This window comes from Quercus suber, unplaced genomic scaffold, assembly GCF_002906115.3.
Source record: "Quercus suber isolate HL8 unplaced genomic scaffold, Cork oak 2.0 scaffold_53, whole genome shotgun sequence".
Classification (NCBI taxonomy): Eukaryota; Viridiplantae; Streptophyta; class Magnoliopsida; order Fagales; family Fagaceae; genus Quercus; species Quercus suber.
The window spans coordinates 1,322,348-1,335,010 of record NW_027069518.1 but is presented as its reverse complement, the minus strand read 5'-3'; the positions used below and the strand labels follow the sequence as shown (position 1 = coordinate 1,335,010).

The 12,663-nt window shown below is 37.1% G+C and overlaps 2 protein-coding genes across 2 annotated transcripts; one reads left to right on the top strand and one right to left on the bottom strand.

Moving 5' to 3' along the window:
• Positions 1–5,117: 5,117 nt before the first annotated feature.
• LOC112005509 (dnaJ protein P58IPK homolog) lies at positions 5,118–10,277 on the top strand. The gene is made up of 9 exons (XM_024037761.2): positions 5,118–5,428; positions 6,252–6,417; positions 6,944–7,145; positions 7,319–7,479; positions 7,558–7,651; positions 7,833–8,045; positions 8,199–8,279; positions 9,289–9,507; positions 9,693–10,277. The coding sequence occupies exons 1-9, from the start codon at positions 5,296–5,298 to the stop codon at positions 9,879–9,881; spliced, it is 1,458 nt and encodes a 485-aa protein (XP_023893529.1). The 5' UTR covers positions 5,118–5,295; the 3' UTR covers positions 9,882–10,277.
• Positions 10,278–10,463: 186 nt separating this feature from the next.
• On the bottom strand, positions 10,464–11,832 carry LOC112005532 (fasciclin-like arabinogalactan protein 11). The gene has a single exon (XM_024037797.2). The coding sequence runs from the start codon at positions 11,411–11,413 to the stop codon at positions 10,616–10,618; it is 798 nt and encodes a 265-aa protein (XP_023893565.1). The 5' UTR covers positions 11,414–11,832; the 3' UTR covers positions 10,464–10,615.
• Positions 11,833–12,663: the final 831 nt, after the last annotated feature.

Below are 12,663 nucleotides of genomic sequence, written 5' to 3'. Positions count from 1 at the left end.
CCGAAGTGGATAAGTACATCAACAAAAGAAGCAAGGGAAATTTCAAATTTTGAAAGAGAGATGCCTATGTTGCCTAGTGACCAGGGCCTTTCGTGCTCGGTCCAGAGGTCATCGTATGAAAGACTTGATCCCTCACCAAAACCCGAACGCCCGTGTCGTCGGCAGTGTTAGCCGTAAATGAAGCTTTTCCAACGAATTCACGCCCATCAACAGCCTCAGGAATATTAGTTTCAGTCTTTGTCTCTGGTCGAAGTTCTCTGCTATCAACAAGACATGTTTGTGCAAAAAATAGCATCATCAAGAGCAGCAGAACTAGACACAAATTTCTCATTGTTGTTGCTGTGGATTTGTTTCTCTTGAACCGCGTATATTTGACTACCCCTTGGAAGTTCGGAGATATATTCTCTAAAACCAAAGGATGGAGCAGAGATGATTGTTTGGAATCTCCATTTCCTAAGCTACCCGCCCTTAAGGGTTGGACTGGATGGCCAGTAAGTGAGGGCCGTGTTTGTGTGGGACCCGAAAAAGGTCGCATTTGACTTAACTTTTCCAATTTGTAATGAAGCGTGGAGATCGAAAGTGAACTACACCTTTAACTTTTGTGTTTGTCCAAATTTCGACTTTTATGAAAATCTTTCTACTTTAGAAAGCGCACCATGCTCATGCGCCTACATACATGAGTATTGACCAATCTGGTAAACTCAGGGAATCCAGCTCATTGGCTTGCTGCACTGTTTCAGTTTTGAAAGCGAAGCACTGGAAATGAAACCAACCTATGAACTTATCGTTGTTAACAAGCCTCCCTTTCTGTCCACAACATGCCTTTCGCGTCTTTGTTACAAGGGATATTTTGACTCGTCAATGATCATTCATACTTGCCAAAAGGAATGCAGGGCACAATTTTGAACTTTATACATGTTCCAACTGGATAAGTATGCCAAAAGCACTGTAACTCAACTGGTTGGTTAGCCTTTTTTTGTGTTTCTAATGGAGATAGCAAAGTTCAAATCTTCTTTCAACCAACTAAAAAAAAATTCAAGATAAGTATGATGTCATACCGCGAAATTAATCAACTTAAAAAGTTTAAATTATTATTAAAAATTCCCTAATAGAATCAAAGTTCTTACAATTAAAACACACTCATGTTTTTAATACATGTTATTAAAAACCTACACTGTACCTCTCTCCCAAAAAAAAAAAAAAAAAAAACCTACACTGTACAATAATAGATGATTATGTGGGGATAAGATAGGGTCCTATTACCCCTCCATTTCCTCTAATTTTTAGGCAAATGTAAGATATGTGTTTTTTATTTTTATTTTTATTTTTTAATTAATGAATGTTTAGGGCTATTTGGATAAAAAAAATCTATAACTCCTCACTCATCACTCAAATATCATCACTCCTCACTCATTACCCCATCACTCATTTCCCATCACTCAAAATATCCCAAAAATCACATACCCTTGTTTGGCATCTTAACCCGGTCATGGTTTTCAATTACAAAAACCCCAAAACGTGGGCCCCACTGTCTGACCCACCCTACTCCTACCATCTACCATCCTACCTGCCCCCTCCTCAGACCATACAACCCATGTAGACCCAAAGAAAGAACTACACAATAACCTTTGTCAACACCGCTCTCAACATCAAGAACCTCAGGTCCACACACTCCCTACAAACTGCTCCATTTGCCTCCTTGAAATCCCTTTCTCCAGCTTCGACCACAGCCTGCCTCCAGACATTAAGAACACTAACATCCTTCCCTACCATCTTTTCATCCACCTCATTGAAGCCTTCACTTATTTGGGTGATTAGGCCACCAATTGGGTTTGATATAAATTCAGAATTCAAAACAAAAGAATGGCCACCATAGCAGTGAAGGAAGAAAGAAAGAAAGAAAAAGAAGAAAAAAGAAAAGAAAAAGAAGAGAACCCAAGCCCGGAAACCCTGTGAAAAGAAATGGAAAAAAGGAAAAAAGAAAAGAAAAAAAAGAAACCAAGCCTAGAACTCATCCTCCATGGCATCAACACAAGTACACAATTCCTATTCACATCACGAACTACTCCTTTCGATGACAAAGGAAGCAATGCATGAATCACAGGATCACTCTTAACTAGCGACACAAATTTAGAATATACAAGCTTAGACCCAGAGTGAAAGAAAGAAAAAAGAAAAAAGAAAAAGAAAAGAAAAGAAAAGAAGACAATGCTTTGGAGAGAGCAAAAGGTCTGATCGTGGATCCCTCAAATGTGTTTGTATTTACCAAAATGCCATAGAAACTCAATTTCCATAACTTGAAAATACCCAAAATGTGTTTTCAGTTTTCATAACTCATCGCTCAAAAATCAAAGAATTGAGTGATGGAAACAAAAACTGAAAATAAATCCAAACACACCTTTCTGCCGTGGGAGCCACCAATTTTGAGTTATGAGTGATGAAAACAGAGTGATGGATGATAGAAAACATGAAATCCAAACAGCCCCTTAATTTTTTAAAAGCTACGTGCCTTACATTTAGATTAAAATTGGAAAATAAAATTGAAGGGTTTTTTTCTCAAAAATAAAATAAAATGGAGGGAATCCTTTTTCCTACATCCTTTATTTATTTTCTTTCTTTTTAAAAAATCATAATAAATTGCAACGGTGGGTTAAGGCACAGGGGATAATCTTTCTCTCCCCGATTCTGTCACTTTAATAATGCAGCGAACGTGAAGCTTTTACCTTATTTAAAGTGAGATATACACTTTGACTACAAGGAGCTATTTAATTTCACATTGATACTTTGTTTGTTTTGCGCACTGAAAAATGTTTGTCAAAAAATATTTTCAACTGAAAATTTTTATAGGAAAAATTGCTTTTGTGTGTGTGTTTGGTTTTATACCTGAAAATGATATGGGAATTAAAAAAAAAAAAATTCCATATGTTTGGTTCATATTGAAAGTCACAAATTTTCCTATATTTTTATAGATTTATTAAATAACACTTTGATTTTGCACTTTAAAATACTAATCAAAACAATAATTGTAGGGACCAGATTTGGGACACTTCTTCAGGTTGAGAGAGTGGACCCAAGCCCAGCTTGCCCTTCAATGAATTTATAGAGAGTGAGCTCAAGAACTAGGCCCTAGTAAGGGGTACAACTGCCCTGCATGGTTGCATGTGGATTTATCAATTTAAACATGGATTGGGATGCACAATGATACTCCTCGGACTGGTCTTCCGAGGCTTGATGTTCTTATTACTTCTTTTAAGATCGATTACAAAGGTTCAGAGGGCACAGGTCACTTCAGAACTTCTTAATGCCAATCTCCCGTCCCTCTTTCAGGAGAGACTCATTACATTATATACCTCTCTAAACTGATCCTAACCCTCCATTTGTCGATCAGTCAGGCCACCACTTGAGAGCCTGTCTCATCAGCTGCATCTCCATTCCTCCAATGGGTTGCAGCACCCAAGGCAGCACTGTTCAGGAGTCCTGTTCTCATTAATGCGGCCAGAACGTTAGTTGAGGGCATTCAATGCAGAGGTGACAGCTCGCCTAAGGCTTGCTCCTTCGCCGTGCTCTCGTCGCCGACGCGTGACACTGGACCCTCTCCTCCTCGGATATTCAAGAAGACCCCTCTTTGGTGTGGTGGTGCTCGTGTTCTTTCGAGGTCTCGGATGCCCGAAGACGAGGCCATCCTCGGATACGTTCCTCGGGGGCCGGTCCTCACGCTTTCATCCTCAGACCCCTCATGCATCCTCGGCGCGGGCCCCTAGGCCCGACTTGGAGTGGGCCAAGGCTGCCTGATTTTCTAGCCCCAAAATAATAATAATAATAATAATAATAATAAACACAACCAAAAATAAAACTATTGAAAACTATACTAATAAACACAATAAAAATAAGAGTGCAACAAACAAAAAAATAATTAACAAAAACTATCAACTAAACTTACATATGCACCAAGAGCCTTGATGTTGGCTTCTTCTAGTGTTTCTAATGAAAAGATCTAGTGTTTAAATCTCGTCTCTCCCATTGTAACTTGTAACTATTGAATTAGATAAATAAATAAATAAAAACTAAACTTACACATTCACACGCAAACATTTGAAGCCTCTAAAATGACACTTGAAAGTTATTTTTGTGCTACTTTTAAAAGATCAGGGCTATTTCTAGAGTTTTGAGGTTGTTTTGATCATTTGGAGGTTTTGAGAGATATCTTTATCATTTCAATAGTTTTTGGAGGTATTTTTGTTATTTTAATAGTTTTATGGAGTATCATAGTCATCTTGGAAGATTTAAAGGTATTTTGGTTATATTGTATGTTTGGAATGTATTTCAATCATTTTGGAAGTTTTATGCATACTTTAGTCACTTTAAAGATTTTAGGGATATTTCTATCATTTTAGAGGTTTATAGGGTACTTTGGACATTTTAGGGGCTTACAAGGGTAATTCCGCCCCCCCCCCTCCCCCCAAATTTTAATAGTTTCGGGGATATTTTGTTCATTTTGAAAATTTTAATAGTATTTTTGGAAGTTTTTATGATATTTTGGTCATTTTATGAATTTTGAGATATTCTTGTAAATTTTGAGTTATATGTTCTCTTGAGAATGTTCTTCTGGTTCAGGGAACATGATTTTGATTTGATCAAGTTCTCATTTGGTACGTGTATTTAAAAAATAATTTTCAGCTTTTTTGAAAATACGTGTGAGTGAAAAAGTGTATGAAAATACGTATAATATTATTTAAAAATTGAAAATATGTGTTTAAATTCACGTACTAAATGGAGTTGGCCCGACTTGAAAATAAGAAATATGTTTTATGCCGACCCAAATGGGCATGAAAAACATACAATTTGCAGCAAGTTGGCCCAACTTGTATTTTGGGCCAGAAGGTAAGGCCAGCCCAAGTGTTGCCCCCTTAATAAGATTATTTAGAGGAGCTAGTTTGGGCCTAAGCCCATTTGAGCCCATCCAGATCTTATGACGTGTCATCTCTCTATTAAATTGAGTCTTGACACGTGGCCATCACACACTCGTCAAAGCCACGAAGCAAATTCCACATGTACAACAACTATTGGTCACAACAACGTGGAAGAACATGTAAATCTTAACACGCTTCTCTCTATAACAGTTACCAAAAATCCTTCGACTCTCTCTGCGTTTCACAATCTCCAAACCAAAAGCAACAGTCATAGTATTGAAATAGAAGTACAAAACAAGAACATAAAAACACAAACACATTTTTGTATTTGTAAAGTGAAAAACAGATTTTAATAAAACATAAAAACATTGAAGAACTTTTTGAAATGAATGTAGTTGTGAGATTTACGAGAGCCATGGAAGCTGTGGAGTGGCGAGGATTGGGGTACACAGTGTTCATACTCAATTTCGTTTTCGCTTGCCAGCTCCTTCTTCTTCATCCGCTAGTTTCGGCGTTAGGTTTGTACTTCGTATCTCTTTTTAACTCTTCGATCTGTTGTCTTTTGTTTTTTGTACCATGTTGTTGAAGTTTCGATCTAGTTCACTTTTTTTACGATTTCTGTTTGCTTCGTAATTTTCTCGTTGCTTAGGTTAGGTTTTCGTTGAATCATAGGTTGGAGCTCTTGTTTGTTCGATTTGTTTTGTTGAAAAATTAGAGTTCTTGTAATTACCGATTTAGTTAATTTTTAAGCTGAACAATTGGATAAACTTTTAAGGTTTGCATTGTATTACTGGTACTCACGCCAATGTAGATTTTAGGCTTTGTTTGGTAGATGATAGAAAAGTGAGAACTGAGAAGAAAGAAAATGTGATTAGGATGGGAAAAAAAATATGAGAGAGAGGCTAAATTTCACTTTGAATATACCCTCTAAGTTTAGGGTTGCTTCTAAATTTGTTCCTTTGACTTTTAGAACTTGCAATTTACATTTTCGACTATTATAACGATGTCAATGTGCCCCTTCCATAATAGTCTGTCACATTTTTGTAGTTAGTTTGCCTAAAAATGACATTGTTTTTAGGTGGGCTAATGGATTCTAAAGGGTGTTGGCAAAAGGGGCACATTGATGTTATTGTAATAATAATGGTGTAAATTGGAGGTTTTCATAGTTGAAGACCCATTTAGAAGCGATCCGAAACTTAGAGGGTGTAAATGGTAACTGAAAGAGTTGTATGTTTATATTGACACTCGAAATTAAAGCTTCCTATTCGTACTTGGAAGTTTTGTCTATAGTTTAACTATCTTGAGTGAATGATATCTTATGCATGTAATTTGGTTGTGCAGATAGTGAAGCTGGTAATGCTGCTGAGTTGCTTGAGAGGGTTTCGCAAAGCGTAAAGGTGAAACGTTATAGTGATGCACTTGATGATCTTAATACTGCTATTGAGACAGATCCAATGTTTTCAGAAGCATATTTTCGTCGTGCATCTATTCTTCGTCAGCTATGCAGGTTCTTTCAATGTTAAAGCTTTTGTTACCTTTTCTATTTGAAAGTGTTTTCTTTTCTAGTGTCATTCAAAAGCAGAAAATTTCCCTGATTTCTGTTATGGAATTTGCCAATCTTTCTCAGGCTGTTAGAGTGATTATGATTAATGTTAATGCTTAGTTGGAAATACAGTAGGTGCGATTGGTGAAGATCTGGAGATCTGGGGTTTTATTAAGTAGTGGATTAATTGTAAAATAATAAACCATTTAGCTCTACACATTTCTTTTGCATTTCTCTTACTAACATTAGGGTGCAGTCGCTGTGACAATGAATGTACTAGGTTGATTGTAACAAAAATCTAAGTCAACAGTACTATAATAAGTATAGATTGATATTTGTCCAAAAGAAAGAAAAACACACATTATTAAGACATCTCTTAATATAAGAATGTCATAAAGGATTACAGGATCTCCGCTCGTAGTCTCTCTCTCCCCCCTTCCAATTTCTGATTGGAATATTATATGATTCAGGCGCTTTTTGGCTGATGTAGATATGAGGAATCTGAGAAGAGCTACAACAAGTTCCTGGAGTTAAAACCTGGAAATTCAGCAGCAGAAAAGGAGCTATCTCAATTGTTTCAGGCTCAGAGTGCCCTGGATACTGCTTTGACTCTCTTTGATTCAGGAGATTTTACAAAATCCTTGGAATATGTTGATAAAGTCGTCCTTGTTTTTTCTCCAGCATGCTCAAAGGTACAACATCTCCTAGATTTTATGTATTCTAATGATTGCCGTTCATATCATTTCCTTTTATTTTATGATTACAGTCGAGCAGCCTGTGAGCTGACCCCATGGAGATGGGATTAAGTCTTTTATGAATTAAGTTTTCGTGTCGCCCATTAACGCATATGTATTGAATGTTGCAGGCCAAACTCCTCAGAGTGAAGTTGTTATTAGCAGAGAAAGACTATTCCAGTGCCATATCGGAGACTGGTCTTATTCTCAAGGAGGATGAGAACAATTTAAATGCTTTATTGTTACGTGGCCGTGCCTACTATTATCTAGCAGATCATGATGTTGCCTTAAGGTTTGTATGACAGAATTGTAATGTCATTATGATTTAGCTCAATCAAGTATTTATATACATGTACATGTATATTTTCAGGCATTATCAGAAAGGTCTCCGCCTAGATCCAGAGCACAGTGAACTTAAAAAGGCATATTTTGGATTGAAAAATCTACTCAAAAAAAGCAAAAGTGTAAGCCCAATAAATTTTTTGGACTTCTTTTTTTCCCTTTCATCCATTTCTCTCTTCGGGTGGGGGCTTAATTGTTTAGGAAATTGGCATGGACTGTTATTCACTTGTCAACCTTCTTGAAGGTCATTACCATGTTGACCATCTGTGGTGGTAATTTTATTCTTTTACTTGTGTCTTACAGGCAGAAGATAATGTAAACAAGGGTAAGCTAAGGGTTGCAGTTGAGGATTTCAAAGGAGCCCTTGCATTGGATCCTAATCACCTTGCACATAATGTACATCTTCATCTTGGCTTGTGTAAGGTCTTGGTCAAGCTTGGTAGGGGAAAGGATGCTATAACCAGTTGCAATGAAGCACTCAACATCGATGGAGAGCTTCTGGAGGCTTTAGTTCAGGTTTTCTGGCATTTTTATGCTGCTATTCATGGAATTGTTTGTGCATTAATGAATAATTTTAGCTTTATTGTGAGGCAGGGTGAGACCAATATGTTCTCCCTTATACCCTGTATTGTTGACTCAAGCGTGTTAAATGGATGTTTTGTTTTTCAGAGGGGGGAAGCTAAACTTTTAACTGAGGATTGGGAGGGAGCTGTGGAAGATTTGAAAACAGCAGCTCAACAGTCACCTCAGGTTAGTCATAATATTGAATTCCTTTGAGATGTGTTCTAATTGTACAATCTACTCCTGCAACTTTGTTGTAGCTGCTAATATATTGCTATAATCGGTAAGTTTTGCAAAAAAACACCATTCATGAATTTAAATTTTAAATGATCTTTCCCTTAGTGAAGATCATAAATTACTACAGATTTCAGACCAATTTTCTGGTCCTGGTCAAGGATATCAATTATAATACTAGTTGAAGGCAAATTAATCTTCAGTGTACCATAGGTGGTATATGGATTGTGTGTCTGTGTACTTTGCTTGTTATGCTGGATCTGTTCACCAAATATAGAATAATAGGATGAAATCATTTTCACTTATGTCTAGCTGGTAAATTCTTCCTCAGGTTAAATTTTTTTAGTTTAAGTCAAGACCTGTCTGTTGAGTTATAGCCTGTGAATTTTGCTTAAGTGACCTAGTTAAATACTTCAGAGCTTTGTAGGGTTTTATGAGATTGTAGGAAAACTTTAAGATTAAATTCAAAAGTTACAATTGTAACATTTAGATGAATGACTAATGACTCCCCTAAATGGCTAATGACTCCCCTTGCTTCCTATTCTTTTCTGGTCACTCTACTTGCATGTTAAAATCTAAGAGAGGACATATGCTGGAAACTTGGTGGGGAATCAAATATGCTTCAGTTGCTCTTTGCAACTCAGGCTTCACGTGGAGTACACATTGTCATGTCCGCTTTTCTTATTTTTCTCTTTAAATCCCTTTTTACATTGATTTATTGTGGTTTTTATATTGAAATATTTCAATCTTACATTTGTAGTTGATTAGTCAAATCAGTTAATATTCATCCAAAAAAAAAAAAAAAAGAGTCAAATCAGTTAATAACAATTTAGTATTCCTAGTCTTTTGGTGCAATTGTTGGCTTTTTAAGTTATCTGGTTTTTCTGGTTTTATATAGCCTTGATAATTTCCCTATACCCTAGATATGTGAATTTGTAGGAGTAATAATTTGCCAATTATGCAGGATATGGAAATTCGGGAATCACTCATGAGGGCTGAGAAAGCTCTAAAGATGAGCAAACGCAAGGACTGGTACAAGATTTTAGAAGTTTCAAAGACTGCATCTGTGTCTGAGATTAAGCGTGCCTACAAAAAACTTGCTCTACAGTGGCACCCTGATAAGAATGTTGAAAATAGAGAAGAAGCAGAAGCCAAGTTTCGAGAAATTGCTGCTGCATATGAGGTCTGACTCAGTAATTTTATAGTCTAATTTTCCTTGCTTCTGAATATGGTTTAATATTTTATTTATTTTGTGAACTGTTGAGATTCTCATCAGAATTATAGCAAAACGAGAAATTTTGATAGAAAGGAATTGAAGATTTGGATGAAATGTTGCTAGTTCTGACATTTGTGGTTGTTTTTTTATAGGTTCTCAGCAATGAAGAAAAACGAACGAGATATGATAGAGGAGAAGACGTTGAAGACATGGGGGGACAGGGTGGGGGTGGTTTCAACTTTGGTGGGGGACAGCCGTTTACATTTACCTTTGAGGGAGGCTTCCCTGGTGGCGGTGGATTTGGTGGAGGATTTCCGGGTGGGTATGAATTCCACTTTTGATTTCAGTGAAGAATGGACTCCTCTTTCCCTCAGGTTCACAGAGAAAGAAAAAGTGTGGTTGTTTTATTGAGGAGCCCAAAACACCAATGTGACTAATTACTGACTAGTACATGGCGGTAAATATTTAGGCAACCAGAGAGGCTTGTTGCCTGAATAGTGTATCCCTTGAGAAAGTTTTGCAGTTTTGTTTTGAGGAATATTTTAGTCAGAAATTTGTTTAGTTTATTCAAGAAAATTGGTGAGCCCCTGATTCAGTGTATAGGTTGCATGTGTCTTTCTATAATGATTCTTTTGGAATCAAACCCGCCATGGATTCTGGTTGACACAGTTGAATTTATTTTACTGTTTAGTTCACAAAGCAAACAATTATTTGCTCAAAAGTTGAAGTTCATGTAATTGTCTTTAGACTCTCAGTTGATTAATTTCTCTTACAATAATATACAAAAATTTCTTATTATCCACATAGTGGCCCTGCCATTAAGGACTAAGTAAAATAAGTTTCTATACGGGGGAGTGAAGGAGGAGGCTTTACTCTTTCACTCCCTATATCATAAAATGGCAAATAACATTCTTTGGGGGAGATTATTTCCAGAAGAAAATTGATTTATTTAAAAAAAAATTACAACAGTGGTAGCACACAAGATCTCATCAACATTAACCAACACAAAATATCATAGCCAAAAGGAAAAAATGGCACCAAATGCAACTCCAAAGGCAATTGGTAACACAAAGTATCATAGCCACAAGGAAAAAATGGCACCAAATCCAACTCCGTACACTATTGGTGCCACTGCTTGACGGGTTGGACTCGTTGCACCAGAAGTTTCTGCAGTAGGAGCAGGAGTATCAGTATTGCTTTTCTCAGGCTTAGGTGGTGTCAATACTGAAGCTGACCCAAAAAGATCCATTGGAAGAAGCACATGGTCCACTTGATAAACAACAAGATGGCCATCAGAAGTATATAGTGTATCCTCCACTGTTGCACTGTCAACCCCAGTTGTTATGTTCACTTGGCTTTCAGAGGAGGTTACATTTAGTGGGAACTTTCCCCTGTTGCTATCACCAGCCAGTGTATGCACAGGGTTTGTAGCAGTTTGGAACTGCAATGTAGAATAGAAAGCAGGGATGATATGGAATTGAACCAGCTGGAGTTGTTGCTTATCAGTGAGCGCGTTTAGTGTGCCTAATTTGAGGTCAGAGAAGGCATTGTCTGTTGGTGCAAAGAGAGTGAGGCCAGGGCTCGATTTTTTAACCTGTGCATTGATTTGTTCTGCCAGCTCAGTGTTTTTTAGTAGCCGAATGAGAGTGGTGAAATGGCCAGCCTTCTTGAGGATTGTGATGATGTCAGTGGGGCCTGAGGATGGTGGTGGTGGTGTTGCTGCCGGTGCTGTTGCTGCTGGAGACACTGCTGGAGACGCTGCTGGGGGTGCTGCTGGGGGCGCTGCCGGAGCTGCTGCTGGAGACGCTGCTGTGGTGCAATGGAACAAGAAGATCAAGAAAAAAAGAGAAGGAAAGAGAACCTGCTTCATCATGAATTTTGGTATTAGTTGTAGTGTGTGTGTGTGTGTGTGTGTGTGGCCTAACTTGTTACAAGGTGAAGTGAGAAAAGGAGTTATATTACAAGGTGGTGGGCTGGGACTTGGGAGTGTATCCCATATATATACTGTAAAGGGTGAGATGGGGAAGCTTAGTTAGTTAGGTGGAAGGATGCAATTTAAGGTGGTAATGGGTGAGATGTTTTTGTGCTGATTAAGATGATGTTATTGTGGAACCAATTGATCAATGATTGCCTCAATTAGTGTCCAAAGTGATACGAAGTAAGCCGTATTTGAACTGTTGAAAGAATTGTCACAAACTTGCAATAATATAAGTGAATGGTATACTTGTTTGCAAAAGTATCTAATTGCTGGGACGTATATTTCAATTCTATCACTCCCTCTTGTAATCAATGGACTCAAAGAGAAAGTGCTACTTGGATTGAGATGTAGAAACTAGAAATGTACTTTGTTTCGACATGCACATAATAGCTACTGTTACTTATGTTCAATACATTAATCAAGCAAACAGCTCTCTCCATCCAGTGTCCCTTTCATTGGATCGTTAATCATTATCAGTAATATCTTGTGATTATGTCACAAATGATGTCCTAAACCTTGTTTAAGGCCTAACCCAACAAAACCAACCACGCTTTGTAAGCACCAACAAGGCCTAGTAAGGCTGGTACAAAAGTTTTTAAAAAGTTTCCTAGCAATTTGGGCTCCAGCCTTTTCAGCGAACTAAGTGGGTTCACCTCCAAGGGCAAGACGATTTGCTCCATTTGATTTGAAAATTTGTTCTTGCAAGACCCGTAACATGATGGATTAACGGATCAAGTAGTTCAAAATTTAGTTATCCCAAAGTTGATGTGAATTGTGAAACTTTTGATGAGTTGAAAGAAAAAAAAAATCTGTCAAAGTTAGGACAAGAGCTTAATAGTTCAACTGATTAACATTTCTGGTATTTTTAAATTGGGAAAGTATCTTGTACATCAGGCGTATAAGATACATGGGGCTTACATGTCAGTCCCACACATGTATCATACGCTTAACTCATACAAAATTTCTCTTTTAAATGAAACATCTAAAGTTCAAATGTTCATTCCTCCAACTATCAATCTATAAAAAAAAAAAAAAAAAGTCAAGTAAGAACTTTGTAACATTTTAAAAAATTATTATCATTATTATTATTATTACACCCCATTTGCATTCTCTCATTTATAACACTAGGTAAGTCATTGAAACTT